This window comes from Nothoprocta perdicaria, unplaced genomic scaffold (assembly GCF_003342845.1).
Source record: "Nothoprocta perdicaria isolate Ctin4 unplaced genomic scaffold, notPer1 scaffold_71, whole genome shotgun sequence".
Taxonomy (NCBI): Eukaryota; Metazoa; Chordata; class Aves; order Tinamiformes; family Tinamidae; genus Nothoprocta; species Nothoprocta perdicaria.
Genome location: NW_020455988.1, coordinates 12257 through 37588, shown reverse-complemented (window position 1 = coordinate 37588; position 25332 = coordinate 12257). Strand labels below are relative to the sequence as shown.

At 45.1% G+C, this 25332-nt stretch overlaps 1 protein-coding gene across 1 annotated transcript; it reads left to right on the top strand.

Moving 5' to 3' along the window:
- Nucleotides 1-339: 339 nt before the first annotated feature.
- On the top strand, nucleotides 340-15813 carry FAM241A (family with sequence similarity 241 member A; the record flags this gene model as incomplete). Its single annotated transcript, XM_026050845.1, has 2 exons — nucleotides 340-402; nucleotides 14750-15813. Coding segments are annotated over 2 exons (312 nt in total), but the record flags the coding sequence as incomplete, so codon positions are not given.
- Nucleotides 15814-25332: the final 9519 nt, after the last annotated feature.

Genomic DNA, 25332 nt, shown 5'->3' with positions numbered 1-25332 from the left:
AAAGTCTTTTTATTTCTGAAGTCTTCAATCACAAGCCTAGTAGAGGAACTTAGCAGAGCTGCAGCTGGTAAGAGGTGGCAGGTAGCAGTTAAGAACACAGCACATCCATTGGTTCTTGTCCCAGTCCTTTCCAGGCTCCCCAGTGACAAATTTTGTGTTAAAAATAACCTGAGTGGCCCAGCATGGTCTAGGTCAGATGCAGACACGTAGTTGTGTGTCTTTTGAACCAGCTGGTGCACAAGTATGAGATTTGCTCCAGCACGAGATTTGCTCTCTTGACAGGTCGTGGTGGAAACAATAGGTCTGCCGTCCATGTGGGCAGGAAGGGGAGGATCCTGAGAAGCACCAAGCCAACCAGGACATGCCAGGGACACCTGGAACAACAGGCACTGGTCACCAGAGGTAGGAGAGATCATGTSCTGTGCTGTAAAGAGAACTGTAGCTTCTGCTTAGGCTTAGTATGTGTGTGTGTGTGTGTATTATTTTTGTGATCTGCAAACCCACAAAAGTTAATAGATTTCAGTGTAATGGAAAGTTCAGTGAAAGGGAACTCACTGGTCAAACCTTTATTTAAGACTCTCTTTGCACAAGTAAGTTACTAGTCAATGAATATTAGTTCATGACTCCACAAGTAACCGGAGGGATAGAGAGAGTGAGGGTTGTTTCTCAGGGCAGCTGTGGAGCAGTCCGGTTGGCTGCAGAGATGGATCACCACAGCCCAGCTGGTAAAGTCAATGTAACTTTTGTTGTACCACGCRCAGTGTTTCGGTGTGCCAGCTGTAAGGAAATGGTTGATGGGCACTGCTTAAATGGTTCTCGCTCACATAGCTTGCTATTTTTCCATGCCTGCCCCCAGTCCTGAGATATACTGCTTGCAAATGGGTCATGTACTTGCTTGCTACAACTCAGCAATTAGCAGAATGACAGTTTGAATGCACAGGCAACTTCCCATTAAGGATCGCCAGATGTGGCATATGTCAGCACATATGTCATCCATAAATCCCCATTTTCCTTTGTGGCAGTGCCTGGGTTGCCTTTTGAGGTGCTTTCTATTTGTGTGAATTGAAGATCATTGCATCGCAGTATTTGTGAAGCCACATCTTCAGCTTTATAGCAATTTTACAGAGCACAAGAGACCGTAAGGCTATGAATATTGCCACCTTGGCAACTTGCAGGTAGCCTCTTCCTACCGATGGGCAATGTTTGCACGTGCCAAGATGCAGCAGAGGCGGCAGGCCCAGATTCGGGAGCCATGGCAGGCGCTGAAGCCGAGCCGCGCTTGGGGGCCCTTCCTTAGGCCATCTTCCAGGGACAGCCGTGCCACAAGGTGCGCGGCGAGGTGGCTGCGCGCGTCGGGTCAGGCCACGCATGGACCTGCGCTGGGTCTCCAGGGCTGCCTCCGTCCCCGCGTGACCACGTCCCGTGCTCTGGTCCCGCCGCTGCGTTCGCCTCCTCTGTGCGTGCTTGGCGCGGCGCGGTAGAGAGGCAACGCGGCCGGCTGCCAGCAGCCGCTCTGCGGCACCCGGCCCCGCCGCGCCTGCTCGCGCGAGGCGGGAGGCCAACGGCCGCCCCAACGGCCGCCCCAACGGCCGCCCGCGTGACCGCCCGCCCCGCCCCAACGGCCGCCAGCGGGAGGAGCCGCCGCCGGCGGGGAGCGCGCGGCTTGCCTGGGCGCTGCGGGGAGGAAGCGCCGTCGCCCCCCGCCTGCCTTCCTTCCTTCCTTCCTCCGCCCGCTCCCTCCGTGCGCCGCGGGGCTCCCGGCAGCGGCCGCCGCGGCCATGGGCTCGGCAGCGCAGCTCCTGCCGCGCCCGCCCGGCGAGTGCGAGTGCGAGCGGGACGCGGAGGCGGCGGCCGCCCGGCGCCGGCGGCACCCGGACGAGCAGGTCGGTGGTGGCGGCGCGGCGGCCGCGAGCGGCCAGCAGCCTTCAAAATACATCTATATCATATGAATACAATACATATAAACGTGGCTTGTAGGCTGTGCGAGCAGCGAGGGGCCACCCTGCGGGCTGGGCTTCCCCTTCGCCGCGGGTTTGGGCGTTCCCGGACTCCTGCAGCGGAGGGTGTCCCCGTGCCGCCGCGAGCCTCGGCTTTGCCTCCTTCACTGCCTACCGCCGCTAGCTGCATCATTGAAGCAGCCAAGGCTCTCTGGGCTTGTCCTCTTTCGAACTGCCCCGTTTGTTCGGGGTGCACGGGCCGTGGAGTGGGCTCTCAGAGGAAAGGAGAGCAGCTGGGTTGGTGTCCCTATCGCTAACTGTAAAGTGGATCTCCACGCACACACCTTTCATGGCAGGGTTTGACTTGCAGACACCCCGTCTGTATGTTCAGACCAAGGCGGGCCTCTTAATGCCCATGGATTGATGTTTTATTTATAAAAAGAAAAAAAACACTTTTCATACTTGGCACTTATGTGTAGCRATCTCAATTGAGTGTCTGAGAAGACCGCAGTAAACAAGGCAGAGAGCTGTTGAAGTACATCTCAAGCTAACTTTCAGTCAGGTTGCCTTGTTTGTGTTGAAGCTTTTATGTTTAAAACTTCTATAGGCCGGCAGTAACTGAACTTAACCAGAAATTAGTCTTTTCACAGCTAAAAATGGTGTACTACTACTCGTACTTACCTGACTTTAAAGATAGAATAAGGTTGCCTCTTCTGAAGGAAACTGACCCTGGAGAATTCCCTCATTRCCCGCTTACATAAGGCACTGTGGCTTTTGCATCCCTTCCTATGGAAAAGTGGAGCAGGGCAGGTGTGCGTGTCCATGCCTCGTTGTGGAGTAAGGCAGGAAGTATTCAGAGAGGCAAAGCAGTTCTGCTCAGTTTCCTTCTTTCCTTAATGCTTATGGAAACCCTTGTGCAAGGTATCACAGGAGAGGAGTTGGAAACACTCCCTCGTTCTGGCTGTTATCTTCCTTTCCAGAAACAGGAGGTCGAATATTGCGTCAGATAATCTGAGCCGTTAGTGCCTTCAAGCTGKCTGCAACTTCTTGCTGCAAGAACACCTCTGCAGAGGTTAGCCCTGCTCTGTCAGAATGACCGAATACCGTAGGGTGGTTGCAGGAACCACCTGCAAACCAAACTGCCAGCTCTTCTCAGGCAAAGAGACTGGTCACGGCCCTTTCTGATGAGTTGAGGCATAATATAGGCAAGGAGGAAGTAAGGCTGCTTTGCATCTGTGAAAATATTTTAATATTATTGTGGAGTGTGCTGTTTTTTCCCTTGTGTATTGAGGTGCCAATACTGGACAAATAGTAGATCAGATACGGAAGTTAGAAACATCATTTGCCTTGGGAAGGGGGTAACTAGCTGTTTGCAGAGTTACTGTAGAGATATCTGATGCAAACTTTGGCAGAAAGTCTGAGTTAAAGGAATATATTTTCGGGGTAGGAGGGAGAGGAGGAGGCTGTTGGACCATCAGGTCTAGTCATATATTGCCCTTTTTTTACTTTCATAAATGTGTTCAGATATTCCTTGAAATAATCAGTGCTTTACCCTTATAGAAAGGCTGGTGCAGAGTCTTAATGTTCCAAATTGCAGGAATCAAATTTCCAGACTAAGTTCTTAACTGGAATTGGTTATAGTGGCCTAATGTTGTTGCTATGTTTGCGGATGGTGTTGGGTTTGTCCTCAGCCTGTGTTTCCTATTTCATATTATGTCCTGAAGTATTTGTGTGTACCACTTCACAGTGCTATGTGTGATACAGAAGAAATGAGTCCAGTGCTACCCTGACAGTGGTACAGATCTGTATTATTCTAGGCTGATTAAAGAAGTCAGCGTAAGAGCAAAGCCCTTTGGCTTTTTGAGAGCTTTTCAGGTGGAGACCTGAAGCCSATAATTTGGRGGGAATGAGATTTTTTTTTTTTTCCCCCTTCATTTTCTCCGAAATAGTGCAAGGTCCTATCTAGTGGTACAATGCTAAAATAATACCATTCCTGACTAAAAGAACCTAAATAATGCTATGTATGCCCTTTAGTATTTCTTCAAATGAGGATGCTCTCTGGGAAATAAATCTATTTAAGAAATACTGTTGTTCTTTTTGGCTTTACTATTGTATTTAAGCTTATTAAAGTAAAGCGAGCATGAAGACCTCCGTATGGAATTAGTGGCAGGTCTGTTTTTAAAAGGCTGAAGGGATATGTCACTATGTTTAATATGTAGCCTGTGGAACTTGTTTTGATGGGCTGTAGGGTTACCTATTTCCACAATTAGAGCTGAAGGCCTTCACAAGATCTTTGAAAATATGTTGTGCTGCAGAGAGTAGAGGCTAGTTCCTGCATGTTAGTTGTGCATTGTGGCTGACTAGTGATGTCCATGAGGGGAGATGGAGTTTCCTCAGGCACAGACATGTTATTCTTTCAGTGAATTCTCAGGTTAAGAAAATTTCTTGGTCCATATACATTAAAGTGCACTATCAGTGGCCTGTGAGTTCCCTCTGTAAGGCACTGCAGCCCACCTTTCTGCCTACAGCTCCCAGCTGCAGGTCCAGGGAGGCACCAGCCGCCAGGGGCAGGCCATGTGCCGCTTCGCGGGAGTCCCCAGCTGCTGCTCTGCTGTGGGACTCTGCAGAACAGCTGGTGAAATTTGAGGTGCCAGGAGAACCTGTGCAGCAGGGCATTCCCTGTGAGCTTGTCCGCTAAACTGTGGAAAACACAATCACTGAGTACTTCCTTACCCTTAATCCCCAAATTACAGAGTGTAGCATCAGAGCATTGCTTTGTTTCTAAATACTGAAACGGTTGCAAGAGGGATTTCAGAGAAGTTGTTGCGGTTCGTTGATAATACAGTGAGTGTGAGGTTAGAAGGCCATGTATGCATCTCCTTGAACTATGTGTGTGGGCAAAGTAAGCTTTCAGTGCAGGCAGCGCACAAGAGCTACCTTCTATATTCTTAGAACAAAGTAAATGAGGCTAGCCAACATTTTTTAATCTTCAAATTACTATGCAGGAGAAAGTAATTCCATGAAAATATTTTTTGTATAGATAATTCTGTGCTGAAAGCTATTGTCTCTTTAGGCGTCAGTGGGTTTTGCTCTTGAAGTTAGGGTTGAAACTCTGCCTAACTTGAAGGCAATGGCAAAATTCCAGGTTGCTTCAGTGAAGCCAGGACTTTCCCCTCAAGTTCGTTTAAGATAAATAGAAGCCAAAGTGCTGTCAAGTAGCTAAGCTGAAATTCATGGTTTTCCCCCAGAAAACATCTCAACAGTCATTTACTGAGATGTGTATTTACAAGTAAATAAATAGCTCAGGCAATCACCTTTTTATTAACCTAAGTTTGTAAATCATAGAATCATAGAATGCCGAAGGTTGGAAGGGACCTCAGAGGTCATCGAGTCCAACCCCCCTGCACACGCAGGGTCACCTAGAGCACGTGGCACAGGGCTGCATCCAAGCGGGTTTTAAAGATCTCCAAAGAAGGAGACTCCACAACCTCTAAGGGATGCCTGTTCCAGTGCTTTGTCACCCTCACAGTGAAGAAATGCTTCCTTAAGTTCCTGTGGAACTTCTGATGCTTCAGTTTGAAGCCATTTCCTCTAGTCCTATCCCTGCCCACCACTGAAAAGAGGCCGCCCCCTCCTCCTCACTGCCTCCCTTGAGGTATTTATACACGCTGATCAGGTCCCCCCTCAGCCTCCTCTTCTCCAGGCTGAACAGACCCAGCTCTCTCAGCCTTTGCTCATAGGGCAGATGTTCCAGGCCCCTGATCATCCTGGTAGCCCTGCGCTGGACTCTCTTTAGGATTCTTTATCTAATAATCTTTAGGATTCTTTATTATTATTATTTGTATTGCTTTGTGTAGTATTTTACCTCTAGAGTTGGAGTATTTAGTGTCTCATAAACAGAGTCAGAAGATCTATCCTAAGTATTTTCCATATTTTCTATCAAGATCTTTTAAAGAGGTACAGATGCCTTAAGTAAAGGGTTTTRAGTTCTAAACTTCTTGAATGCCGTAGTATAGCATGTCGATCGGAAATAGATTTCTGCAACATGGAAAGACTGAACAAAATGATGTTCTGATTTCAACACACTTGTGTCATCCGCCCTGTAAATGTTTCATTGTTCATAGAGCTGTGCGATTTATTTACTGTGTTGCCTGGAGCTATATACTTTCAGTCATAAGATAGTGGTAGAGGCCAAGAATAAAGCAAACTTTTTGTAGGGAGAATTCTATGCCTAGATCAGAAAACTATTTGGAATATATTCTGTGCCAAGATAATATGAAAATTTCCCCTGCTTGCAGTTGCTGAGATTTGCTTCCGAACTGAAAATACCAATACCTGACTGAGGGGGCTTAGATTTAAGCTCCAAATGATTAAAGTCTGTACTGTAGAGGTTGATAGCTATAGAACAATACATGACTATAACTTTTTCTAAAAAGCATCATGGGAATTTCTGAGACTTTACGAGGAAAAATCCCCTTCAGAAATATGTGTAGCAACTACAATAGAATTAGATAGCATGCCTTGCCTTAATAATACTAAGAACATTTCCRTAAAGGAAAGTGTTCTTGAACAGAAATTTCTTTTCCTTGACATGAAAAAAAAACCACAGCTGCTTTCAGCAAGCAAGTGGACTAACACCGCAGACTGTAAGGTGCATTGTAATATTTTGCATGACTGAAAGTGCTGCTGTTTCAAGCCGACAACTTTTAGGAGGGGAATTTTGATAAAGCAAAAGCCAAAGGAAATTAGGTGTTGCAGGTCTCCTTAAAATGACTCGAGGTCTCTGTAAACTTATAGCATAGATGGTTATAACCTTGCTGGGGACTAGTGGAAGCGTTTTGCATAGGTGAAGGCAAAGCGCAGAGGGAGACTGTGGCTCTTCCATCGGGGCAGCCACTGCCCCTCGGAGCCTCACGGCCTTTCTGTCCCACAGTGCTTAACACTGCGTGCAATGTTTGGGGAGGAATTTACTCATCCTTGCCCCCTGTGTTTTGATATAGGCTAAGTTTAGTATTCTCATTTCTTTCTATCCCGGGACTGAAATAGAGGTTAGCAACTGAGGACTGTGCATCTCTCAGTTTGATGTGCTCTGCATGTAGAGAAGTTCAGTATCTCGAAAAGCCTTTTCATCTCCTCCTTGAATTTTTCCACTAAAACAAAATTGTTTCTGGCATCTCAAAGTTTGTTGCGGCAACTGTTGATCCTGAGCTTGAGTTGTCATAAAAGCTGAATATAGCTAATACATAGCAGTTGCTTTTCTTATGTTATTGCTGGTTTCTATAGAAACATCTTGTGTCTATTTTGTAAGCAGTAGCTAATTCTTGCTGTGAATAATAACTTGGTCTTTATTTTACAAGTTTTCATGAAAATTCCGTATTTAACTTTGAGAATGACTTTAGTATTTGGAAGTAGTCGTGATATTAACAATTTTCTGTTTTCTATGTGCTTTTATTCCAGGTAGAGAAGTTAAACCTGATTCTTATTTTTTTTTCCCCTCTTTTCCAGAAGTGATCTGCCTTTTTCCAATCTGTAAATCTTGTAATATTTAAATACCAGATTAAGTTTAGTCTAGACAAATTAGCCCCCTTGGTTTTCTGTAGGCAATTTATATGAAGCGTGTTGACTTAATGCTCCTTTGGCAGAGTATCAAGATCTTTACCATGTACAGTTACAAGGTCAAATACTAATCATTACTTTCATGCTAGCAAATCATGCAAAGCGATACCCCTCTCTTCCTCATAGAAGAGAAGAGGAAGAAAATGAGGAAAAATTCCAGCGCAGTTGCCTGCTCCTCTTGGGCGAGGTTGCCCTGTGAGGAGGTAAGAGCGCTGCCCGCCGAGAGGGCCGCCGCTCGGGAGCCTGCGCTCGCTGCGCGAGCCCGGGCCGCCTGCGGCCATGCCGCGGTTTGGCCCTGGCCAGTCGGGCTGTGCGCGCGGGCAAGGCTGGGTGTCCGCTGCGCCGCTCGCCTCTTGCCCTCGCACACGCGTGCTGGCGTGTTCCTCGCTGGGAGGTGGATTGCCATGCCTGCCTGCTGGGCTCCGTGGAAGCGGCCTCTTGTTCCGGAGGGGAGGGGACTTGCGGTTGCGTCTGCCACAGGCAAAGCTGGCTGCTTTCTCCTCTCTCATATTCAGCTCTTCTCATAAGGCTGCGCTTACGTGTGCCCATTTTCCTGTGTCCTCTAAAAAGAAAGGACTTTCTCAGGCTCTCTTTCTGGGATATTAATGTTCTGTCTTTCAAAAATATTTGAACATTTTTCAGTAACGTGATGCTGATGTCATATCTTAGGGGCTTTTTTGACATGTAAGTATGCATGCCTTCAGCTATCAGAAAAACCACCTGTTCCCTGATATAAAAATAATCCTGAGTGGAGTAAAATAGATTGTGAGGACTAAATACTGTATAGGAAACTTTTGCTTAAGAGAAATGTGTGTGGGGGGGGTGTATGTGATAACGCAGCATTTGTTGATAGCCGTTTTTAATGCTTCATCTAGCTATCTTTAAACACATATTTGCTATTAAACTCAAAAAGAATTCTTTTCTATTTAGTTTGGAAATAATTCTCAAAATGTATTTTAAAAACAGAAAGAAACTGTAAACATGACCAAGTCTAATCTAAGGGATGTCAGGAACACTTGAGAGACACTGCTGCTTTTCTGTTTTTGAGGTGAACTTTCTTCTTGGATCCTGTTTTCCTGCCTCCTCCTTTGTTTTCCTGCTAACCCTTTAGCATTCTTGCCTAAGCATGAAATTACAAGCTTTAAAGTCAGTGTCTCATCAGAGCAGGGTTGTATTTTCCCAATCTGCCAGTCTTCTTGCACGCCTGCTGCTGGAAGTCACGTTTGTGCAGAGCTCGTTTGGACAGTGGGAGCATGAAAAGAGGATCCGGCTGGATTGCGCTCCCTTTTGCTGCTAGTGTCAGCTTAGGTGCAGGCTGGGAATTTTTTAAGGTGTTTGAGCAGCAGAAAGGATTTTCAGATTTCTTCAAATTGTTAATCATAAGAAAGGAAGAGGGATGTATTGGATTTGGTCTGAATGATCTCATACCTATATTCATAGCAGTTGAATAGTTGTTTTTTTTTTTTAATAAAAAAAAAAAAAGAAATGAAGCATCCTCAGTTTTTAGGCAGAACAGATTCTTTATGCTTATCCAGTCTGCTCCCACAAAACACAGGCTGTTAGATTTCATCCACTTGCTTCACTTGCATCCGCTTACATCAATTACAAGTGTGTAGATTTTTTTTCTACACACTAAAAAGAAAGGAAAAACCTCAAGGTCCTTTCTCCGGGGGGAAAGGGCCGGGCATGGGTGTGTTGTGGGCTTAGGTGATGCAAGGAGGCGTCAACCTTGCAGCCAGTGCTGTCTGTCTGGCAGCGAGAACAGAATGTGAGACATGCAAAGTAAAATGTGAATCGTGTTAAAGCTGGTTTCTTGTGGGAGGGATTGTGTTCCTATGGGAACTGATGCTTTCCTGTTCGGCTGAAGCGCTGCTAGTGTGAAAGGACAAGCTTCAAAAAGTCCCTGCTCTCAGGCTGAGGTGGAGTTGCATCTCCTTGCCGCGTGGAAGCACAGGGTTGTCATGTGCTTTCCTGAAAGCTGTTGGTAGTGAATTTCCTGAAAGTGATGGAAGTTTGCCACAGGCAAAGGTAGTGGTCAGAGTATATGTAATTTTCTGTGTGACACTGACAACACATATAACTGTTAACACCGCAGCCAGGTGTTCTTTGCATTCAGTAGAGTGGACTTTCCTGTTGCTTTACCAAGAAAGAAAAAAAAAAAACAATTCAAAGGGATTTTTAATTTTTTTTTTTTATATTTGTTTGTTTTCAAAAGTGTATTAGGGATGTAGAAGCGTAAACTGGATCGAAAGTTGCTAGAACTTGTGTTCAGGATCTCCCCGGTGTGCTCCTCAGAGACTTGCCCTGGTTTTAGGGAAAAAAATCTGCCTCTTCCTTTTGTGTTACTCTGCCTTGGTGAGAGATACGGCAATCACAGATTCACAGAATATTCAAGATTGGAAGGGACCTCTAGAGATCATCTAGTCCAACCTTCCTGCTCAAGCAGGCACACCTACAGCATGTGGCACAGGGTGGCGTCCAGGCGGGTTTTGAAGACCTCCAGAGTAGGAGACTCCACAACCTCCCTGGGCAGCCTGTTCCACTGCTCTGTCACCCTAACAGTAAAGAAGTTGCTCCTCACCTGGAGACGGAACTTCCTGTGCTCCAGCTTGTGGCCATTACCCCTCGTCCTATCGCTAGCCACCAGTGAAAACAGCCTGTCCCCCTCCTCCCTGCATTCTCCCTTCCTGAACTTACACATGTTAATCATATCCCCTCTGAGCCTTCTCTTCTCCAGAGAAAACAGGCCCAGCTCACTCAGCCTCTCTTCGTACAAGAGATGTTCCATTCCCTTAATCATCTTGGTTGCTCTTCTCTGGACCCTCTCGAGAAGCTCCACGTCCCTCTTATACTGGGGAATCCAGAACTGCACACGGTACTCCAGGCAATAATTCTCTGTAAAGCATGTAACACGTGGCCTTTGACTGGGGAAATCTTGGTTACAAAGTGCCTGTAGGAAAGTTTTCAGAGGTTTGGATCTTCGGATTCTCCAGCTCTGTCAATATGTAGTGGGAGGCAGATGACAGTTTTACTGCTGAAAAACTTGTCATTTTCCAACAGCAAACATTTAAAAGTAATGGAACACACAGTGCTCCAGAGGGACCTCCTCTGGGTGTTTCGATAGGCTTGTGAAGAGCATCGCTTGTGCACCGCACTGTGCTACATGAAAGATCACAGCTATTTTCCCCATTTTGGTCCATATGATAACTCTAATTTTAAATAACTGCAATTAACTCAAAAATAAAAAATATGGAATATTAAGAGGGAAGAGAAGATTGTTACACTATCAATTTGGGAACATTAAAGAAATATAAAATTAAGGCAAATTGAGGAGTAGTGTGCAGTGGTTGTGAGTTTGAAGTAATACTGACTAGAAAAAACATGTCAGTGTAATTTGCTTTAAGGGAGTAGATGATTACATCTAAAATAACTAAACCCACTTAGATCTAAAATTAAATTACAGTAAAGAGTAATTTAATTGTATAATGTTTACCTGCAGAACAAATGCAATGAATGTTTCTAATGCGTTATGTTTCTTTTCATTCAAACAGGAAAGCCCCATTGCCTTCTCCATCAGGAATAACCTCTGTGTGTGTGTGTGTGTGTSTGTGTGTGTGTGTGTGTGTGTCTGTGTGTCTGTGCGTGCAGCGAGGGTCTCTGCTAGCGGCAGAAAGGAGGGCAGAGAAGCTGGGAGGTCAGAACTGCTCTTCTCCTTCCAGGAGGTCTGTTGGACTTGCGTCCAAATGTGTCTCCAACTGCCCTTCTGTTTCACCCTGCCCCTCTGGATTCCTTCATCTCTTCTGTCTTTCAAACAGTGAGGAAAGGCAAGTGAGTTGCTGAGGATAAAATAAACCTCTGCTCCGTCCTCCCCTAGCTTTCAGGTACCGGGAAGGTGACTGTGTCCATGGCACAGGTCTTGGTGGCTCCCGGAGACCGGCAAGCCGTGGGACGACCTTGAAGGCACGCGTGTGTGGTGACTATTGCAGATAAAGAAATTCCTTCTGCTCCCTCTGTATACAGAAAATGTTGTGTAAAATAAGTTATGAAACACAGGCTGGGTAGTTGGTTTTTAAAAAAAGCAGCAACTTCGAAACAAGTTTTTTTGCTTTCATGTGGGGAAGCATTTTTTTATTTCAGTGGAGAGAGGATCTGGTCAGAATAGGATAATTTTTTTTTAATGTGTTTGTGCTCTGGCTGTGTCTTTATAGGGTCAGTATGATTTAGCAAGGTTTAGCATGAAAATACTCATGTGGAAATAAAAAAATCAACTAGGAACTGCATTCACTGAAGACAGCCAATTTCTAAAAGTGTTTAGAAAAGTTCTTTGGGGAAAAAGGGAATCTGTCGTTCTGAGGCTATGACTCGGCAGACTGGTGTAACTGTACACAACATATCTGTGTAACGTGATGCTGTTTTCCTGTCTCCCTGAAGATTAACAAGAGGACTTTTAGCAGCAATGTTCACATTCACTACATTTACTTTTTTTTTTTTTTTTTTTTACCCCCTAAGCAATTTGGGTGCTATTGGGGTTTTCCATCTCTAAAGAAAAGCTTTTTCAGCATGGGAAATAATTCCTCTGTTGTAAAGAAAAATATGACATCCGTGTTTCACAGCTGATCATCTGTTTCTAGTTTCACTTGTTTTTGCTGGTTGCCTGGAGCGAGGCAGATTCAGCCTGACTTAATTGAAGTAGCCTTTGAAATCTTGGCCGTTCTGAGTTCTTGTGAGCTCTGTAAATTATTTGAAAAAATAACTGGCACTTGTGTTGTCGTTAACCACTCGCTTTTCAGTCTCTTTGTCCAGAAGATGTGCTTGGTGCGATTGCTTTAGGGATTCGTGAAGAGACCTCGCTTGAGAAGAGGAGCGGGAGGTAGAGTCTGACTTCAAAAAGGACAAAACACTAACGGTGGCATTTACACAGTGTCCTGCCTAGCAGAATATCTGCAGTTTCTTTAAAGCTGTTGGTTTGTCCAAGTGAAATGAGGAGGTAAGGAGATGGTGAGCTGCGCAGCGGTTCTGAGCGGGCAATGCCCACTCCCCAAGCGGGCAGCAGCGTGTCCCTGTGAGGGGAGGCCGTGTTCCGAGGCCCCTCGCTGCCCTTTTTTCCCTGGCTCCGCAGTTCCTTCTCTGAGGAGGCTCTTGCAGGTTGCCGAGTACTACGAACAATCCAGATGCCAAGAAGGGTTTGGGGGACCGTTTTGGGGGTTGTTTTTGCTCTTCCTTTCCCCATCACGGTTGCACTGGCCACGAGCTCGCTGCTGCGGCTGCTTCTCTAGGAACGCAGCCACGGCGCCTGTGTCCCTTGCGTGGTGCTCTCAGCAGGGCTCTGCCTGCAGCTGCTTGGTGAACGCCGGGCTCCCGGGCATGCGCTCCCTGCCATCCCCAAGTGCAGGAAGCAAATAAACTTGTTCCTCTTCCCAACAAAGCCTTTCCCCTTTCCCTAATGGCTGTGATCAATAGGCCACTTAGGCTAATAGTAGGGCCCTTCTCATCTATTTGCCTCCCTGCTCTTAGCAGAGGAATCCGAGTTCCCGCAACAACACTTTATTCCCAGCGGCAACACCCTGCCCTTTGGCACCTGCAGCGGCTCGCCAAAGGGGCGCTGCCTTTCTCGAAGGGGCTAATCTTGAAATATTAAAATCAAAGAGAAATTACTAGGGATTTGAATTATGAGCAGAATTTAAGTGATGAATAATGGGGGTTTCATATCCATAAAGAGGGAGAATGACCTGTGCATGATAAGCAAGCTGAAGAGAGAAAAGGAGGGTTGCTGTTACTACGCTGAATTAAATATTGATGTTTTCAAAGTTTAGACTCTTCTGTGGAACTGCATAATAATCAGATACAGTTACATAGGCTTCCTGCACTCGTCCCTTTCTGGAATTCATGACTGAATTTTAAAACCAAGTCCGCATGAATAAACAAATAAGAGAAATACGTTAACCAAGAACACACAACTGAAGGGCAGCGTTTTTTTCCCTCCAATAGCAGCTCTGGGACTCCGCGAACCTTTTTTTCAGCTCAAAAGGTTCCACATTGAGGCCCGTGAGTTTGGCTTAGGAAGCGTTGCCTGCCTGCGGCAGCCCTTGCAGGCTGCTTTACCTGGGGTGAGAATTCACTTTCCCTCTTCTATGCCCTCAAATGGAGAGCAGGTAGTGCTGCAGACTGCTGTGTAAGCACGGGAAGCACAGTGACTTTCTCCCTCAAAGATGTAGGCAAAGATATGGTTTTGTTTTGAATCCAGAGCGAGACTAATTGCAGGTGAGGAGGTGAGGTTAACAGGGAGTTCGATGGGGACACTGGGCAGTTGGCCGGGATATTGGATATTTATGAGTAGCAGCCACTTGTGTTCTTGTTGCTATGTGTGGAAGGACCAATGAACTTAAAAGCATCTCCCTGCAAGGGTGCTGACCTCATCATACCCAAGCAGAAGGCAATGAGCTTTTGTGCAAAGAAGCTCAGAGGTTTTAAGAAAATAGAGTTGTAATTTTAAGGTCTACTGTCATGATTTGTGTGTCATTGTACTGCCTGACCTGCCTTACTGCTTTCCCTCCGCCTCATTTCTTCATAATTCCGCGTGGCGCCTTGTCCTTGGCACTGTTTCCCTTGGCTGCTTTCTGCTTCTTGTCAGGATGGATACTTTTCCTCTACCCGAGTCTAATTCTGTGCCCCTCTTCCAGGGGTGATAGGATCCTTTTTGGTATCCTGCACTTTAGTGGAAACTGCCAAGTAGTTTGTGCTAACTTGTTCTTTGTAGTTCCTGTGGTTTCAAAGAGACTCAGGAACCACGGTTCCTAAGCTATTTGTAATAATTCTACTTCAGTCAAATCCTATCTCTGAAAACACAGATGTGTAATGTCATTGTAGTTGCTCTAGGGTATCACTAGTATCTGTGCTGGGCTGGTGGGTATGAAATAGGGCCTGTGGCAGAGCTTTACTGGAGTATTGAGATGAGATGCCTGTATTTAGTAAAATTTCAGATGTCCCAAGTGTAGGCAAGGAAGCCTCACCCTTAGTGTGATGAGCAAGTCACCAGCTGCATAACATTTTCAAATTCTGGACTAAATGCTAGCTTCATTGCGTGTATGCTTTATTTTGTGCATTAGTGTAGAAACAGCTGAGACATCTTCACACGAATCATATTAACGAGAACTGATACGTTCAACATATTTCCTTATTTTGTCTTCTGCTCACAGGTCCAGCATGAACAAAGAAACCACCCTGCAGAACCCGTAATAGATGATTATAAGAAGATGGGGACTCTCTTTGGCGAATTAAACAAAAGCCTCATCAGAATCGGCTTCACGAGGATGTATTTTGGAGAACGGATAGTAGAACCTGTAATAATCATGTTCTTCTGGATTATGCTGTGGTTTCTGGGCTTGCAAGCTCTTGGACTAGTCGCAGTTCTGTGCCTTGTCATTATTTATGTGCAGCAGCAGTAACATTTTATAGATGATGCCTGTTGGAGCAGATATTACAATGCAGTCACTGTTTCAGTAGATTTATGTTTTACTTACATGGGTGCTTTGAATGCTTCACACTGTAGCTTGCTGAACTGTCAAGATTTGGGGCGAGGGGGCCAAAATTATGCATTTTATGCAAGGACCTGCTACATCTTGCAAGGGAAAAAAACTGTTTGCAATATAATGTTATCCACAGTAATGTGCCGTTTCCTGCACCTTTGGGGGCTTAGTGCAAGGATTGTCTTTTTATTTTTTTCCCCTCTCTGAATATTCTTGTTTTGTACAGTGAAAACACCCTGTCTGATCGGAAGCGGACACTCGGTGGTATAATCCTTGCTTGTTGCTGGGGCTTTTTGTGAGCTGTTTGTTATCTGAATCTGCCGAAATTGCTAGCACATTGCTGAAAAGCTACATCTGCACTTGGAGGTTTGCTAACCTGGACACAGCAGCAAACACTTGGTAAGGGGGTTGCAGCTTCACCGTTTGGAAGCATCTTTGGTGAATGTAGTTTATAGCAAGCCTGTTCCCCTGGGGAACGGGCTATGCCAGAAAACTGCTTTTATCTTGGTATTAATGACTTCACCCAGGGTTTCTGTTGTTGCTTAGGGTCAGGGAGGAATTGCAGCCCCAGCCTGGGCTAGCCAAACGGTCAAGCGTAGGTCTGTCTGGTTTGTGAATGTGTACTTGACTCCTGCTGCTGCTATTTATTTTTTCTTGCTGTTCCTTCCCCCTCCTTCTGAAGATAAATATTTGGATAATCCGGGGAGTTTGTAGACGAATACAGCTGCAGATGAGTACTGACATTTGCTGTACTGGACACCATGCTACAATATTGTCCGCTGCTTCTGGGGTCTCCTGCGCAAGCATGAAGTGTCTCAACAGCTAGGTAGAAAACGGGCAGGTCTGGTAATGCTCCCTGGCTGACTGCCGAGCAGGCCTAACCAAGGCTCCTGCCTAGCCTTATGAAGCAGACTGGGCTTGTGTCCTGTTGTAAGACAAGAAGGTTTTTGAAATCAAGTGGTTATTTTATTTCACAGAATTACTTAATTTATTTCTTAACTAGGCATCAAGAATGCATATCTATAGAAGCACCTTATGCTTCTATAGGAGGAGGAGGCACAAAGGACATTCTGGCTGCCTAGGAGCCACTCCAGGGAAGTGCTGCGTGTCTCAGAGCTAAACCATTCAGATAAAGGAAAAGAGTGTAATGAGACAGAATCTTTACTGAATAGGCCATTTTAATATTTGATATACATTACTTTTAGTAACACTTCATTACAAATTTGACTTTATCTACTGTGGAATTATGCATTTGTTTAAAGAGATGCAATATGTGAAATTTACAGACAACTACTTAAGTTTTCACAGTGATTAAAAATATATATATATATATATATGCACCAGCAGTGCTTACCAACTGAAGAGTTCTTAGTTGAAAATGCTGAGTCTTGTCTAAAGACCTTTGCAGCCAAGGGAAGCCTTTGTACTGTCCCCATCCTGCAGTCGGGTTCTCAAGGCAGATTTTATGCCATCTTGTTGGTTGTTTGGCTCTGCTTTGAGGACCTTTGGCCCCAGTCCTTAAACCTCTCCTGTCACTGAAATAATTGCTATTCAAGGCAGTGAACACAAAGGCTCAGCTCCTTTCAAAGTCCTTATGTGCCTAAATTTGATCTCTAGCAAGTTCTTCTGGCTTTTGTAACGAAGGGTAGGTGGATGCATTGTTGCCTTGTGAGGAGCCATCCCTTGGCCAAGCCTGAGGCGCCCGTTGTGGCCACGCATGGGAGATGCGCTGCTGCGGCGGCACGGCGCCGGGGACTGGAACTGAGGCCCAGGCGTGCCTTCAAGTCGCAGCCTCTGTTGACTGCCACCTAGTTACATACCCTGCAGAAAACCGGGAAACGCCTGAGTCCAGGAAGTGTTCCTGGACACAAGATGTTGATAGTCACAGCAAAGACCACGTACACACTGGACCTGGGGGAAGGAGACCTGTATTCACAAGTGCCTATGGGTAAACTTTTTGTTGCAAATCTCTTGAAAAACAGAATTTCTGCTATACCTTTGTGTACTCGTACAGATGTAATGTTGTGGTTGTGTGTATTCTTCTCCTGTGTAAGGACTGTACTGCAAAAGCATTTTGTCATTTAGGAAGGAAAAAACCCACTTTCTTCCCATGGCCAAGTTCCAGTTCAGAGAATCTCGTCCGGTTCTTCTCGTCCTGTCAGAAAACGTGTCCGTGTGGTGCCCTGCTGCGGGAAGGCTGCTGCCTCGGGACGAGGCACCTGGCGCCGGAGCGGCGGTTCTGCCCGTGCCCGGGGGCGCGTGGGAGAGCGGAGCGAGGCGGCGCCCGGGCGCGAGCCCTGGGGGCTGCTACGGGCCGCAGCCTTTCCTCACGGGCGCCGCTCTGCTGACTGCCCTCGTGAGCAGTCCTTTCAGGTACTCGTGTTTGTGTCTGGAAACACGTGAGCTACGGATCTGGCTTGTCGACCAGGATTGTGTATAAAGAGATTTTAATGGTTTCTCTTAAAGGTAACTTTATCTTTTTTTTTTTTTTTAATCCTGAAAAAATAACTCCTTTAATGGCACTACGTGTCAGAGAAAGAAAAAAAAAAAACCCGTTGCATGGAAGATACCCTTTGAGTTCAGGTATACACCTGCTTGGTTTCATGCATTGAATTGTACATAACAATTTGCATAGAATCATCTGTCCTAATTTTTGTGCTACTGCTATACTTTTATTTCCCTCTCCTTTGTACGAGAGGAAAGAGTTGTTCAGGTAAAATGAGGCTGGAATAAAATCAGTCCCAGAGAGTTCCAAATGGAATGCAATGGAATGGTGCATACCCGTATGAAAAGAAACCTGGCTGTAAATGTGCATCACAGATGAGGAAAAATGAGCGAGTTGTCCTTGCACTGTTTTCTTTCTTCCATCCCAACTTAATTCAAAGGCAGAAGAAGCCCCAARCGTTCAAAGATTGTCCCTAGCTCAAAATCATAAGATTAATTAAAAGAAAAAGGATTATTTCCTTTGTGTCTGTATTGTGCAAATTGAAAATGTTGTTTATATTGGTATATATGATTATTATTCTTGTTAAAACTGAAAGCTCTTTTATACATTTGTGTGTAGAACTATATGAAGGAATTATGTCCTGTAAACCTGAACTGTATGAAGGAATTATGTCCTCTAAAGCTGCATTAAAAGATGCAGTTCCTGTCAATCAGTGCAACATGTTCAAAGCTTTTCACATAACCTTTTTTTTAAAGGAAGGACTTTTCACTACTGTTTCGTACCTATCAGCTGCCTAGATGTTTGAACTACTGTGTACAGAGAAGAAACTACACATAGAAGAATATTAGAAATCTTAGAGAGCCCTGTTTGCACTGAAAAAAATCACATTGAAGTTGTCTATAAAACAAAGTTTCCTAAAAACTCTGTAATAATTGAATTCTTTAAAAAGCAGTTTGTTATTCTTTCTAATAAAAACAATTGTCATCAATAAGAACTGTAAATTCTTTGTGCTTTCTTCAAAGCTATTTAACTCCTTTTAAGCTTTTGTGACTCAGGTGAAATACGGTGACTTTCAAATGAAATCCACAGAAATGGGCTGAACTTACTGCTTTTGGAGAAGGAACGGCAGCCAGAACCAACATTTGTGTTTGTCGTACAGTGCCGATTTAACTGTATCGGGGCTAGAGGGTTGCACTTGCAGCAAGTTGCACTGAATTTAAAAAGTAGAACTAAATGGAATAACAAATAATGGCCACATGACTGTATAAGTAGGTTTTGTTGTGCAGTGTAGTTTACATCTAGAGCAGCCTCTGGAGGAACCAAATGTGGTCACGGGTGAGTAAAATACTGTACAGTGACAATTGTTATGCCCCACAAAGCTTCTGGTCGTTCTTTAAATACTCACAGAACAGCATGTGGTCCAAAACACCTCAAAACGAACCCACTTGAAACTGCTCAGATTGGGGGCAGTTCAGGTGGCTGTTCATTTTGAGAGCTCCAACAGACACTTAAATGTGTTTGTGGTGCTCAGTATACACAAGTGGTAAAATAGTACAGCTTTTCCAAAAGCAAGCCATAATTCCTCTGTAGCGGAGTTGATTTTGGTCCTTCCAGCTCATCCTGATAGTCTTGTGCAAAATAACCTGCAGCCAGGGTTGCTGCATGTGTGCACAGGCCGGGTGACCAGCTAACTGCTGCYGCTCCCAGGCACCAGTCTCTTCCTCAGAGCAATCCCTGCACTTGTGGACGTAACCATCCATATTCCTTCCTTGCTCACTCTGGAGAAATGGAGCTTGCGTCGGCTCCGTTTTATATGTGACCTACAAGGGAAAAGGAGAACTGAGCTTGCAGTAGCGTTTTTAACTTGGTTGTAAGCTCACGCTCTTTCTGAAGCACCCAGATTGCATTCTTGGTATCTTAAGTGCAGCTTGATGCTGTTTCTTGTCAAAAGTCTTTGTATCAGCACCTGACAATTTCTCTTTTTTTTTCCCTCAGTGAATGCAGAAGTGAAGCTCTCGGGGCAGCCCCACGCGAGCTGTCTCCTCCGCAGAGTGCAGCYGGCTGTCAAAGCGAAGGGAAAAGTCTCACCAGGCCGCAGGCRGCAAAGACAAAGCAAGAGGTCAGCTGGCACGGGAGGGGAGGGTGGTTGCACCACAGCCCAAGGCGTTTGGTTGGGTGGTATGTGGGGCAGAACTGAGATCCAGCTGTACAGCCTAGGTTTTATTTTCATTAATTGTAAATTAGTTAAGCCCAATTGTTTTGCRGCTTGCCATGATGCCTCAGCTTGTGCGCAGAATGAACATAGCTTGTAATGAGTGTTTCTGGACGCTGTCTGGTCTCTCTAGACATATTTTATGTGTCCTGTTTACCACTTATGCATTCAAAGCTTTACAGGAAAAGGGGGCTTGTCTCAGCCCTCATTTGAATGAGGGTTTAATATGTATGGAAAAGGAGAGAAATTACTCACTGAGAAACTGCTCATGGCTTCCCAGTAAAGAGCTGCCTTTGCTGTGGGGGTGATAAGAGTGCAAGGGACCTGGGTTCATGCTCTGCCTGGAATGTAGAAACCCGTTTTTTTCCATCTTAATTCAGAAATTACAAGTAAAATATCTGTTTTCTAATATTATATTCTTGCTCTAGGTGCCTGGAACATACTTCTCATACAGTAAGTACATAGGAATAGATGAATCATTAAGTTAAAAAAAATGTATATATATCCTCTGGGAACCAMATTTCTGTTCTATAAAGTAACGTTGAGGAGACTCTTATGCACTTGAATGAGATTAGAGCCCCTAAGTGCCCAGCCTGCTTTTGAAAATTGATCTTTGGCTTGTAAGTTACTTGTTTCTAAAATTTTACTTGCTATCCACTTAAATCCTCCTTCATTCATGTTTTTGGAAGTTATTACTATCATTTCAAAACTTTGGAAATCCACTCCTCTCCTGTTAGCTGCTGCTGCTGTGTAGSTTGTGCGCCAGGTCACAGCACGAGACGGGCACGCTTCAAGGCTATCTGACCTGCATCACCACAGCTAGAAGCCGTTTTCCAGCATTTCCTTTGCTGCCATGATCTATATTCATGCATCTTGGAGGAGGCCTAGCTAGTGCCGACATGAGCCATGTCCCTGATTTCCTTGGGCATTTCAGTCCTCTAAGCTCAGGATGTGCTGCTRCAGCAGACAGACCCTGCCTGTCCGCACACAGCTAAGCACTTGTGTTGAAGAAAGGAAATACGCCCCGGCACACTCACGCTCTTGTCCTGATCCTAGCAAGATTAGGAAAAGCATGATGACTCAAATTTGCCAAAGAGCAAGCTTTTATGCCTTTCAGCATATGCCTTAGTACCTGTCTTCCATGAATCTTGCCGTTGCAGAGAGGAAGAATGATGCAGCAGACTTGAGCCTGTTGCCCATTTTTGATATTTGGTCAGATAAGAAAGTCAAATATTTGCATGGAAAAGCTGRTATATTTTTCGTTTCTACCTTCTTGATTCTATCAATAATTAAAAAGATCAAGTATTTGACTGGGCTGCATTAGCAATGAAACTTTCGTTGTCTCTTCTCTCTTTACAATTTACTGCACCAAAGTATTCAATGGTTAAATACAWATTTCTGTTAACAAATTCAGAAGTCCCTGTGTTTTCTCATTCTGATTTGTTAGCAAATGTCTTTGGTATAGCTTTSTCTTGTAACATTGGCTTTGGGAAGAGTCTGTTTTTTGCTATGTGTACAAATCAGTGGAGACCAGAATTTTGGATGACTTGCACTCCAGGATGAGATTCAGTCATTTTGGAGACCTGTCTGTCATGTCAGCTGGTGGCGTTTTCCGTCTTGAACCTTTTGGACTTTACTGACTGGGGCTTTGGTGCTTATAAGCAAGCAGATTTTAGGGTAGAGTTAAGACCTGAGATAATTATTATTTGTGCAGTGGTGGCAATCTAGTTTCTTGGGAGAGTGAGTAGTGTCTTGCAACGTGTGTGTGTGTGTGTGTGTGTGTGTGTGTGTGTGTGTGTGTGTGTGTGTGTGTAAAGAAAGAAAGGAAACCTCCAGCAAATACAAAGGAATTTAGGCCTTTCCAGGTTACTGTTCTGCCATGAATGCTCTGTTCTTCTTTTGTTAGTAAAAATGTTAATGCATTTTTAAATCCTCCCCTTAGATTTCCAGATAGATAGGACAAATTCCCTTGATGCGTAGTTCTCTCATCTCTTTCTGAAAGCTTCCTGATTGCCACCTTTTTGCCCCCTGTGAAATGCTGACTGTGGAGGGAAGAGAAGGGTAGCTGTTTTTGAAGGGAGGATCTTTGCTTCCACCCTAATGGTAGTGCAAGTTGCTTTCTTCTGTCTAAATGCTTAAGATCTCTCCTGGGGAAATTCAGAAAGCATTTACCTCRGAATCAATTCTGCTGCTCTATCATCATATATTCTGTTTCTTTTTTTATTAATACGATTTAGAAGCAGGTTTCTGACAGGGCTTTTCTGCTCCTACYGCTGCTTCCTAAATAAGGCCACTGRGGCCTGTGGGATTCCCTCCAGGCAGATTGTCCCTGTGCCACATCAGGCTGCTTTTAGACCAAGTCCCCAGGGCCAAACTCAAACCCTGTTGGAAGGAGCATCTCCATCTGCAGGCASAGCCGCTGGTCTCTCTCCGACTGCTTTTGCCCTTCTGTTCTTCATCGGGAATCTGCTAAAACCTCCTCCCCCACCGTGGAAATACAGCTGGGTTCAAAGGGGCTTCTCACAACCTTCCCTGTAACAGGCACAGTCAGGAAGTGTGCCGGAGCGCGGGTGTTTAGCTAGCACAGGGTCAGCACGGCGCTTCAGCACTGACTGACTTGCTCTATGCTGGGTGTTTTCACCTCTGGGTAATGTAGAGCTATGACACTTTCCCTYTTGTGTTTTTTTTTTKKTTGTTTGTTTGTTTTTTTATTCAAATCAGGATTATTCCAGCCCTGTTGTAATCCCTGCTGAAAGCTCTTTAGATCCTTTGTTTTAGATGGGAGTTCGTCATGTCCCGGAAAGTGCCCCTGTGTTGTCTCCGTGTCATCCCGKGCTCCGCAGCTGCATTTCAAGGCAGCCCTTAGGAAGAGGGGAGTCTGAAGCAAAGCTGCACCCCAGCGTTTCAGCGCTCCAGGGAAGAGCCCGCCTGGACTGTTGCTGCAGGGAGGAGCAATATGGASAGTTGCATGGTTTGGTCCAGAAGTCACACGAGTTTTCAGTGACCTTAATCAGGGGAGTCGTGGGCTGCCTCTCTGCGGTTGCTGTGCCGATGCCTAGGCAAGGGTGACTTTGTCCCTTGAGGTTTCCCCACGTGGCCGTGTTCAGAAGCCGGCACCTGGTGCCAGGTGGACGCGTGGCAGTGCCTTTTGTGTGTTTCTGCATCGAAACTGTTTTGCTACGGAGCTCCAAGAAGCATCTCGTGTCCAGGAGGTGTGGGCAGGCTCAGGAGTCTGTGCCCRTTACTGCAAAATGCACTGGAGCACTCTGCTGAAAAATTAATAGTTAATAGTGCCCTACACTGTGATTGTTATCTCGGTTCATGTCTTCCTGCCTCAGAGATTTTATTACAGCAAAATCTTGCCAATCCGTTCTAGCATTGCAGTTCACAGATGTATAATATGTGTTACTTCCCTGTCTCGACAGTAAGTGTCTCAYGCACCAGACTTGTGTGATTCTTGGCTTTACTGCTTTTAGGAGTCTCTTTTTCCTACTCTGCTAATAGTAATATGCAGATAAATGAAGGCTACTGTATCACTTAGAAGGGTGGCACTCTAGTTTGAAATGGCTTCACAGAGGGTTTAGAAAAGGGCATTGTGTGCTCTGCATTGCAACGCAGATCCTTTGTCACAAGTGCCCAACAACAGTCTTCTCCCTCCTCGAGCTGCACGKGCTGCTTTCTGGGCGCTCGCTTGAGCTCGCAGCTGGCCCTAGGGATGGGGTTGCGCACGTCTGACTTCTCAGTCATTTAGAGCTCTTGGTGAAAAGCGACTTGCAAACCCAAGGTAAAAGCTCCCATGAAGGTGGGAATGAATTATCGAATGGCTTTCAGGGTCGCAGAGAGGGATGTTCAGCTGCTCTGTGGTGCCTAGAGAACTCTTCTAGTGCCTCTTCACCTCAGGTTAGTTTCCGTTTTCTCCAAAAATGAGCAACCTCAGAGTATTTTTGAATACTCTGGGACTTTTAGCATGCTAAAGATGTTCCTGTGGTCTCAAACAGCCATCTCKATTCCTCGGAGATTCCTCCTCTGTTTCTTGTCATGAGCACAGAGCAGGAACCGAGCTCTGCAATCGGATTAGCTTCTACTAAGTGCCAAGAGTGACATAAAAGGAGTTTAAATTATTGATGTGCCTTGTGGCTCCCTTTTTGGCATATCTTCGGCAAGCAGAGCTATTTGAGCTTGATTCTGATCAAAGTGAGTTTTTGGTAATCATATGTGTGAGTCTCCTTTAAGAAATGAAACAAAAATAGCTTAAAGCCTTTTCCTGTGTATGGCTCTTCCAGGAAGCCCAGCACATTTGTACCTATTGCTTGTGTTTCCTATCTTGCCTTTTGAACAGTGCAATTGTTGAACTGAGTGCCTGAGGCCCAAACTCCTCAGGGTTAGCAAGCAGCTGCTCTGCTTTTCTAAAATTGCTTGTTTGAGACTTCACACACGTATGCTTTATGTATTATTTCCATGATAGAAAACACACATTCATAAAACTCGATAAAAGATAACGTGAATTCATTTACTCGAACCGATGCATTTGGATGTTCTAGACAGCAGAAATGTGGCAGATTCAGTCTGTCTGWAAATCAGTAAGGTCTTTATACAGTATGGGAAAGAAGATGGTGATAAGTCAAATAGAGATGAAGGAAACAAAGGAAAACTATCAGGTTGGAAGAACTTTTATAGAACTCTTCAGATTTGGTCTGTGTACCTACTATTATGCAGAGGGGAGGAAATAAAAGTTTTAGCTGAATACCGGACAAAAAAAGGAGCCAAGACTAAGATAGGGCTTTCAGAAAATATTCTAGGATGTACTGAAAGATATATTTTTACAATAGATGATGTCATTGCACTGATTCTTGTTCTTTTTGATTTTAAGAAAAATAACRTCTTGAGCTGGGTCTGATGCAGAGGAAAGTTAATGGAAATGAAAATGTTAGGGAAGCTGGTGAGTCTGTCGCAATGAAGTCAGAGGAGAAAGGACATGGAGAAAGAAGCTCTAAGTGAAAGCACGAGGTTGGCTAAGGATTAATTAGGTAAAAATTGGCTAGTAGTAACTTTAACCTGGGTATTAGTATGGGATTTTGAACCTTCATTTGAGTAAGATCCTGAAGCGGGAGGATTAGTCATGAGAAGAGATGTGAACAACTTTAGGATAAAGYGTGATGGTTTCCAAAGGAGCTTGTATGAGAGCAGTGCCTGCAGTGTCGGGGAAGGCCGGGCTTGCACTCCTAGGCAAACCTCTTGCAGTTCTCTGCTCCGCCCACCACTTGAAAACTGGTGTGCGTTACCTTGCGCTGGTCCGGAGAAGGCAGCGCGGGGTGGCCGTCCGCAGGGGCTGGCTAGAGAGTTTGTCTGTCTGCTCCTGTCCCCTGTTCTGCTTGTCAACACACTGCAGGCCTGTGCATCTAACCTCATTTGTTACGCCAGCTTTGATTAGCTTAACTGGAGATTCGTTCTTAAGGTAGCACAGTTTATAATTTGCTCAATACTGTTGGCTCTTTCCAAATATCTGATTTCTCCAGTCAAGGGAAGAAAGAGCAGCATTACTTCCTATTGAACAAGCAAACTGATATCTGTGTTAGCATTGTTAAAGCAGAAGGA